The 10186-nt window shown below is 38.5% G+C and overlaps 1 protein-coding gene across 3 annotated transcripts in view; it reads right to left on the bottom strand.

Annotated features, from left to right (window-relative positions):
- Positions 1–10186, bottom strand: part of RYR2 (ryanodine receptor 2) — a 749362-nt gene that overhangs the window by 43017 nt on the left and 696159 nt on the right. For all 3 annotated transcript variants that reach the window (XM_075064183.1, XM_075064184.1, XM_075064185.1), the window contains 2 exons: positions 7860–7902; positions 6043–6176 (listed from right to left, as the gene is read on the bottom strand). In XM_075064183.1, coding sequence (XP_074920284.1) covers positions 6043–6176; positions 7860–7902 — 177 coding nt within the window. The remainder of the gene's footprint in view (positions 1–6042; positions 6177–7859; positions 7903–10186) is intronic.

Genomic DNA, 10186 nt, shown 5'->3' with positions numbered 1-10186 from the left:
GGGCAATCCAGGGAAAAAGGGCGCAAAACGATTGTCTGCCGTTGTTTTCCCGGAGGAAGGAATGACTGATGACATTTACCCAGAACCACCCGCGACAATGATTTTTGCCCCATCAGCCACTGGGATCTCAACCCAGAATTCCAAGGGGCGGGGGAGACTGCAGGAACTATGGGATAGCTACAGAGTAGCTACGCACAGTGCAACGCTCCGGAAATCGATGCTAGCCTCGGACCATGGACGCACACTGCCGAATTAATGTGCTTAGTGTGGCTGCATGCACGTGACTTTTTACAATCTGTTTTACAAAACCAGTTGATGTATAATTGGAATAATCGCGTAGTGTAGACGTACCCTAACATAATGTAATCTACTCAAGACTTAAACCCAGGTTTCCCAAGGTTAGAGTAGGTTTTGTTAGATTCTCAATTTCATGGACAGAACAATCCACTAAAAATGAAAAAATCTCTCTGCTTTGTTTAAATGTTTACCAGTCAGAGAAGATTTTGTCATTAAATCAGTTGAACCTCCATTAGAAGTAGTAGTAATTACTATTTATATAGCACCATAAGTCTACAAGGAGATTTACAGGTCAACAAAAAGGCAGAAGACCAAGTTCTACCTTACGTGCACTGGTATAAATCAGTAGTTAGCCCACAAAAGTTAATGAAGTAACAAGGATATGAAACCTGTGTTAAGTGTGATCAGAATTAGGAAAACAGTCTCTGTCCAAAGGAACTCACAACATATTTTAATTGTGATTACGTTGATTTTACTTATAAAAATGACAGTTTACTTAACACAGAGGAATTGTAAAGTTGGTGGTTGTTTGGATTAGTGGAAAATTTGTCCTTTGCACTCATTCTCACACTACTATTATAATACATATTTTTCACTATATAAATTTTACTCTACCACAGAAATGGTTTAGATGATACAGTAAATCATATACTGTATTAACACTCATTTAGTATCTTACCACATGCAAACACTGATTGATTTCCATAGGATTGCTCACTGTGAGAAGTGGCACCACTGGGTTTTTAACAAACAATCTCTGCTGACAGAAATAGAAATAGTTTTTACACAGAGAGAAGTACAGCCTAGTAGGCCACACATGGAGAATAAGAGTATTTGAGTCCTAACCCCCTTTTTACTACTGATTTGGTGTGTGGTCATAAGCAAGTTCATTGACCTATCTGTGATTCAGTTTCCCCACCTATATACTACATATCCAGTGCACAGTACTCAAAATCATGTGAAAATCTATGTTTTTAAGCAAAATACAACTGGTATTAATGTTTTTTAAAGACTGTGTTATTACTTATCTTCATACCTATAGCAATTTGTTTTCCATATCATCTCATTACCCTATTTATTTCAAGTTTGCACATTATTTGATACAGTTGAGAAAATTAACAGAATGTTATCATATAAAAGTTACACAGGGCATGCTATTGCAGATGCAAATCAAAAGGACAAACTTGTATGGTTACTAATTCCCCTTGAAATATTATTGGCTAAGTTCACATTGTGTTCAATAGCTTTCTTGGCTAGAAAAGTTTCATATAATGTAACATTTTCTCCCCAGGACAAGCAAATTACGGAGTCTTTGTATCTGATCACCTCCAAACTGCTTAATGAGATCTCAAGTGTCTGTCATACTTGAATGCACATTTGTTGTCTGAAACATTCAAAAAGAATAAGCAATGGTTGCACTCCTATGGGTTTGAGAGCATCCTTGAACAGTACTTCTGACACTGGCCTAGAAGCAGACAGCTTTAGATGACTACCTGGAGGGAAAAATATATTCCTCTATGGACTAGTTATTTTGGGTCTTGAGTCCTTCAATTCAGATGACTGCCTGAGAGTACTCTGCGCCTTAGTACAGTGAGGCAGAAATGGAAGAGTATTAGGCTAGATTCTGCTGCCATTTACCCTGGTGAAATCCTGAGCAACTCCATTAAATCTGCACCATTGTTTTCAACATATCCTTCAAAACTACAAGACTTGATCCCTTGCAGAGGAGAAGAGCTGGGCCCTATCTTGACTGATCAAAATAACGTATTGCAGTTTGTCTGTTGAGATGTGATCTTTTTTCCTTTCATAGCTGAAATATAAAATCTAAGAGCCAAAAGCTGTTCAACTGATATACAACCTGGTCTCTTGTAGTTTCCAGACCATGAGCTGCAAGGTGACACTCCACCCCTAAACTGGATGAAAATATGAGAACAGTAGAACCAAAAGGTACCACCACCACTTGAGGACAATGTATTTATGAATAAACTTTCTTCACTGAGTGAAGATGATATAGCAATATAGCATGTAGGTATACCTGTAGGTACTGCGTTCTTAGCTTCACAAAAGTGGTGACAAGGATACAGGAAGGCCATCAGAACACATACTGTTATTTAAGATCTGACTACTCCTCCTAGTTGACCTGCTGCCTTGACAATGACTTTTCTTAAGCTCTCAAGTTATCTTGCTGAAGGAAAGCAGAATTCATTTTAGAGTCTGTAATTTCTCCCAGAAAAGTTAACACTTATGTCGTTTATCCTGATATCTAATTTCCTGAATAGAGACCAAGTACGTGAAGGACATGGATTATTCTTTGAGGTAAACAAGCTCTGATGATACAGATGTCAAAATAAGGGCATACCAGGAACTCACTATGATAAAGATAAACTGTTTTCAATTCCAGACACTTTGGGTTGGATTTTAACCTTATAATCCAGCTCAAGTAAAGGGCAGCATGTAGTTGAGCAGGAGCAGGGCACAAACCAGACTGAGATTCATATTCCTAATCAATCCCTGCTTTTCTCTTGCTTGGGGCAGGAGGTGCCATGGGGTGGAGTAAGCTGTGCCATTCCACTTTCCACTCCATTCCACTCTGCATCAGTTTAGTTGTACATAGCCCCACCTACTCCCTGTCAAACTCTGCAGGAGTGGAAGTAGCAGCCTAGTGGCAAGGTGGGTAGCCTGAACAAGGGAGTAAGCAGCTTCTTACATCCCCCTTTCTTTTCTGCATGGGCATGCACTCACAGAGGGCATGCACCTCACTCCTGAGGCTCTCCAGATAAGGAACACTTAACTAAAAGGGGCTGCTGCCCAGTTAGAACATAGGATACCTACTGTGAATCCTAAAGGTTGGGAGCACTGAACCAGTCCTAAAGGAGGGGATTATGCAGACCCTAGAAGCACCTTTCAGACCCGGATTCTTCTGATAACTTAGTGAGTACATCTCTCAAAATGCCCCTCATTTTAGTCCCAAAGTTACCTACATTTCAGAAAAATTTGGTGTCCTCTCACTTTTCGTGTTGACAATTTTTTTTTACATCAGAAGTAAAGAATCAAGAAATAGCACTAACTAAAGCATTATTTACACTACATGAATGAATCCTACAGCATTTTAGTTTACTGAGTGAATAATTTGGTTTCCCTTGTTTTGGGTTTTTGTTTTTTTTTACAAACTGCATCCTACATTTGGGCCTTGGCAGGTCAAAAGGCATTCTCTTTAATCCTGGAGGATCTAGTATTTTCAGATGACCCAGTTTTGGAGGACAAGGAAAGTAATGGCAGTAATAACTTCCACTGCTTCAAGTCTTGTGTCCCTCTACTCTTCCTGCCTTGGATGCATCATTGAATTAATAGATACTACACACTTTTCATGAGGAGAAGAGAACTCAGTCACTTCCTTGAGGTGCACGGGAGAAAGACAAAGTGGAGACCAAGTAAGATCTTTCTGTCTGCCACCGACTTGGAAAGTCATTACAGCTTTTTGGGTTCTGGATTAGGGTAGTTACTCTTCTTGGTTTGTATTATATAGGGGTGACCTATTTGTGCTTAATGGTTGTATGTATATTTGGGAACATATTTGGTTGCTCACAGTCTTTTCATTCCTGTACTTCTACACTTTTGATGTGGTAACAATTAAAACACCTTACATTTTATAAAACAGATTAAGAGCTAATTCTTCTCCACAACTTTGCTTTTCTAAGAATCATTGTCACCACATTATCTAATAACTTCCTTAGTTAGAGAGTGAAATGGCATTAAATGATGGAAAAAATAGTTCTAAAATCCTCTCAAATGCAGAAAAGTAGAAACTAAAACTGGTTGTGATGGTAATTTTTAAATTTTTCAGAATGCTTATATTGGTGGCTAGTATGCAAATACCACCTGAACAATTAATTGCTTCAAAATAGTTGCAGGATTTCTAAGACAACGTATAACTGAACAAATGCACAAATCTACAACTCCATTAAGAAAAAAGTTAAGTCTGGCGGTTTCACCTTAGTTTCAAGTGAACATTTGCCTAAACACTATGGAACACAAAAACACTATGGCATCAAGAGAGCCAAGTCTGCAATTGCAAGGATGTCACAGGTCATAGTATTGATGAACTGGCAGAATAGCGCTCTAGCAGTTGTACAGAACCTGCCTGTACTATGTTTGGCAACTGCCTGTGCTATTAGTCCACCACCTTCAAAAGCACCAATATAGTCACAGTTTCTTTTAAAGGTCCACTTCATTCAGCTTCTACAAGCAAAAGGTTTTTCTTTTCCAAATACTACATTTGTTTTCCTCCTCAGAAAGTCTACTGAATGAAGTGGACCAAAGTATAGTCTGATTTATGTGGAAGTCAGAGACTATTCTTGGGATAAACTTAAGTTATAGTCACCATGAAACTATCCTGATGCAATACAGTTGTGGGTCAGCCATAAGGGCCACCAGCTCACCTTACCCTTCTCACCAATGTGATGGCTACTAAGAAGGTGACTTTGATAGACATATAGTAAAGTGAGCATGTTACTAGTGGTATCATCAAACAACTACAACATATATTTGATGATAACCCCATCCTGAAAGAAATTTTCCTAATCCCTCCCTCCCACCCCCCCCCCATTTCTGGCCTTCAAACAACCCCCCACCCTCTCCAAGCTCATCATCAGAAGCAAGATTCCCACAGACCAGGACAACAATCTGTAACCTCACTAATCCCCTTTTTGTTCTATGACTGCAGAGGTGTTAACAGGCCTCTCTACCTTGAATGGTCCCCTACAATATGTGCCAACTACTTCTACTAAACAATCTGTTCCACCTTGCATTTTGCTAATATGCTGGGAGTTCCTTTCCCAGACCTGAAGAAGAGCTCTGTGTGGCTCAAAAGTTTGTCTCTCTCACCAAGAGAAGTTGGTCCAATAACAGATATTACCTCACCCACCTTGTCTCTTTAATATCCTGGGACTGACACAGCTACAATTGCACTGCATAAAACCAATTAAGCAAAGTTTCGAAGACTCCACATTTAATTTTCTAGATTATACAGCATTCATGGCATTGTCTATTAACCACATGTAATTTCTTTTTACTTGTTTTTAAAATTGGAGTGTATGGTGTACCACACTGTCCATTTTGTCTGGCTGATTAGTATTGCATGAACCATCAAATGAAGATAATAAAATTTCCAACACTGCTATCATTAGGCTTTATTAAAACAATGGTAATATTATGCATTCAAACAGTAATGTAACAAAATAAATCCACAGCCATAAAATAATTTGCTGTCCTATGACTTCTCTGTCTACTATACCTCTCTAACTTCTGTTTGTCCATGACATTCACTAAATCATAAAATCAAGAACATTTATCATGTACAGAATTAGCACAGCATAGGTGCAGACTTTTATTTCCTCATGGGGATGCTCCACCCCTGCTCCGCCTGAGGCCTCGCCGCCCAGGGCCCTGCCCTCACTCCGCCTCCCCCCCCCCCCCCGGACCCAACTCTCGCTCTGCCTCTACCCCTCGAGACCTCCGCTAACCTGCCATTCTCCCTGAGCTGCCAAACACCTGATCGGGAGTGCTGCTAAACAGCTGTAGCTGGTGGATGCTCAGCACCTGCTATTTTTTTCCCCTGGGTGCTCCAGCCCTACAGCACCCATGGAATCAGCGCCTATAAAGCACAGCCACAAAATTCAAATGCTTAATAACAAAATTCAAATGCTTGATTTTAACTTATACACAAAACCAGAAAGAAGTACTTACACAGCAGATAAGGAGCTATCTTTCTTTGGTTTCTTTTTTTCACGGGCGTCGCTAAAATCCAGAGCTGCCTTATCCATTCCTAGTAACTCACTGATTCTGTCCCGGCCATAGAACTCCCCGTATTTATCCATAACCTAAAGATTAGAGGAATGTTTAACACAATCAGTTGGGTGGGAGCATGGTAATGTTTTCATTACTCTGATTATTCTTTTACATCTTATTAAATAAGACATAATTGTTTCCATCTTAAAATAAGTTACTGTAAATATGCTTAATATATCTGGTTAATAAACCTCATTAACAGGACTAACAGTTGAAAGTGAATTTCAGCTAACACCCAAAAACATTATTATATCTATTCTTACATATATTCTGTCCCTTTCACAAAATATCTGCAAACATTAAAATAGCTGGACATGAACAATTATGGGATGTAACCAGTCCCCTATCACTTCCAAATACTTCATTACTCACTCTTATCCCACAAGATTTACTTATTTTTAACCTTTGCAAAAATATACCCAAAGGAAAAAATTACAGATTACAGGCACATAACTAAATAAGAAATAGTATTGTATAGTCTCCTAATAATTTGTGGTTTAGACCTCGGTGGATATTTTTTGTACATTTTGAGGCCTTTTGGGGGGGGGGGAGGGGGTATGTATATGCATAAAAACAGTTCTGCATTATTGTGACTCAGGCAGTACCCTGGGGAGCAGAAAAAGCATGTAAAACAAAGAACCCTTCCTTAAAACACCACATTTTGCCTCTAAGACACTCACGTCCGTTCAGAATACTTCTTTAACCCAGCATACTAAACCAGGCATTCTGCAGTCTGATTGAAAACATCTTCCTTTCTTTTTCCCCTCAGCTTTCCATTGGCTACTTTTTAATATATTTTCATTTATGAGACCCTGATTAGCCTTCCTAGACAACTTAAGTGCAGACTTCCGCTATCTCCCAACAACCCCTTCAAATATACAAATGGCATCTTCCTCAGCAAGGCTAACAAAACATAATTTTTTAGCCAAGGTAATAATTATTACAAGCCAAAAAGTGAGAAATATTTTAAAAGGCAATTTCTGATAAATTTTCAATAAAAAACATTACTTCTCTGAAATCAGTGGCGTCACAATGGCATGAAGCCTGTGTGACAGGCAGGAAACTGAATCAATGACATTAAGAGTCCTTTTTTGAACTTTATCAGACTCCTTAGAAAGATTTTTTTCCTGTGATGATATTGTGATCTATAAAATTGTCAGGAAGGTCAGGTTTTTTTTGGTGGAAACTGGAGAAGCGGTTGACAGTAATATTTATAAGAAACTAGCATCATTGTTCATATTTAAGCAGCTTTCACAACTCCTTAATGTTATCTATCTGTTTATGGATAATCTTCTATAAATAGGTAGATATATACATATACAAAAAATATATGGTTGTGTGTATGTAATATACACAGATACATAATTTCACATGCATCTTACATTTCTGATTTTTATTTAAAAAGGCAAAGACTCATAAACTTATAGACTAAGGTCATAAGGGACCATCATGATCTCTAAATTATGTGGAACACATTTTCAAAATTAATCGCCCAACTTGTATGCAAAAAATGTGTAACTATATGCACAAAGTGGGTGAGGAATTTAAAATAGTGTAGAATGGTAGACACTGGAATCTACAGTACATAAGCATATACATATATATTAGAGAAATGTACCATCTTCTATTACTCCAAAAATCAGCACAAAATTCCAATAAACTTAAAAAACTGAAAAAAGTAATAAAGCCTATTGAAAAACAATATATAGCATTACCTTTCTTTTAACAAACTTATCCCAATAGTTGTTAGGAAATGATCTGAAAAATATAAATGAGAAAAGATACTTCGGAGGATTATCAGTGGACCGAGTAGTATATACAAAAAAACAAGAACGAGAAAATGCACACACATTGGTCTGGTCTTGCAATCCATAGACAGACAATTCCTGTTGAAGGCAGTGAAGTTCTCCTATATATGGGATCCAGAAACATTGCTGGAAAGTGATGTAGAATTCCTATATCTGCAGGGTTAACTAAATGAAATACAGACCGTACCTAGCTGGAAATTAAAATGTTGCCATAAAAATGATGGTGATTTTCACCCTGTCTAATGTGCAGAGTTTATAAGGCTTGATCCTTCCCCATCAACATCCACATTAAGCCATTAGAGAACACTGTGATATGCTATGGGCTCACTTATCATTATCATTCGTATCTATTATTTGTAACACCATAGCACCCCAGTCACTGTACAAACACTAAACAAAAAAACAGCTTTGCAGATGTTTATGGGGACAGGAGGAGTTTCTCCTAAACATGAGGAGCAGCATGGGAGAAAGGACAAAGGTGCTTGTTTCAAAATTTAACAAGTGGGAATTAGAGTGGGAACTGACATTCCAGTATTGAATGACATAACAAGAATGTAAGGGATCGATGGTAAAGAGTCTTAAAAGTAAGGACCAGCAGCTTCTCTTTGATGTGATAGAGAAGGGGGAGAGCCAGTAGAGGGATTCAAAGAGAAGGATGACATGGCCAATGCAATAGCATAAGAGAATGATCTGTGCCAAATCATTCTGAATGGATATAGGTGGGGAAAGATTACATTTGTCAAGTCCATAGAAAAGGCTGTTGCAATTACTGAGATGTGAGATGAGAGCTTGGACAAGAGTTTCAGTTCTATAAATGGATAAGAAAAGTCATATCTTACATATGTTATGCAGAAAGAATCAACAAGATGTAGACATCCTGGATATGAGGACCTACAGAGAGGTCCAAATCAAAGATTATGCCCAGGTTATGGGCTGGGGTGACAGGCAAGGTGGGGATGAGGTCCATGGCTAGACATCCACTAAGATATCTTGAAAGAAACCAGTGCAGAGAAAGCAGTGGAGGAGGGGAGGGTTTGAGGAGACTGAGGTAGCAAAAAGGTGGCTGGGATTGTGAACATGTAGTTCAATTACGTTGGAGAAGTAGAGTTGTTTAGCTAGGAAGATGGCAGAACTGAGAGGAGGGAATGAATTGTAGTGGAGGAAGTAAGTATGGTCACAAGATTTCTGGTAGTGATGCTCTATGGGAACAGGAGTGAAGGACATTCTTCATACGTAAATGAAACACAGCTAACTAAACGCATCTGCCTCATCTGGAACAGAAATTTGTCACCACAAATATCATGGATCACTTCTAATTCAGGATACAAGTCAGAGGAGGAATTCACTTTGTAAATCTAGCAGAAATCATAACTATCCCCTCAATCTAGGGCCTCAGCACATTATCTTGTCAATCAGTGAACAGTCTTTGATTAATATTCAATTCAGTTCTATCTATGTATACATGCATTTAGAAGGTCAATCACTGTAGTATCTCAGTGACAATACAAGAATTTAAGCTTCAGCAATCTCTGTGCAGGACTGCATGTGCACCTAACCTGCTGATGGTGCTGTATGCCTTGTGATGTCTTTTCTTTTGGGTGGAAATCTATTGGGAGTGGAGAGTACTTTGGTTCATGATAGAGTTAGGTTAAGTGACGGGACTGCACTGCTCTGTAGGAAGTTCCACAGTTAGACTTTTTCTCTGAAAATGACTTGTCTCTAGATCATATTAGCTGTGTTTTGGATTTCAGTGTACCCGCTGATCACAATATTTGTTGAATGGGAGAGGGAGAGGTGATCCATTAGGCAGTTGATGTCTCCTCCACAAGAGACTTTAAAGATGAGAACTAAGAAAGGCAACTACAAGAAAATAAAACAATATATATCAAATGGGAAAAAGGGTAAATTGATAGCAATGAATATAAATTAGAAGCTAGCAATTGTAGAAAATTGATAAGGGAAGGAAAAAGACGCAAAGAGAAATTAATGACCATCAGATGCTGGGAATGGGTGATAGGGGATGGACGATTACTTGTTCTGTTCACTCTCTCTGGGGCATCTGACATTGGCCACTGTTGGAAGACAGGATACTGGGATAGATGGCCCTTTGGTCTGACTCAGTATGGCTGTTCTTATGTTCAAAGCAAGAAAAATAAGAAGCTTAAGTATATTAAGAACAAAAATGAGCCTAACAATGATATTGATCCATTGCTCTATGGAAATGGTTGAATTGT

This window comes from Chelonoidis abingdonii, chromosome 3, assembly GCF_003597395.2.
Source record: "Chelonoidis abingdonii isolate Lonesome George chromosome 3, CheloAbing_2.0, whole genome shotgun sequence".
Taxonomy (NCBI): Eukaryota; Metazoa; Chordata; order Testudines; family Testudinidae; genus Chelonoidis; species Chelonoidis abingdonii.
This window is presented reverse-complemented; position numbering and strand designations above follow the sequence as displayed.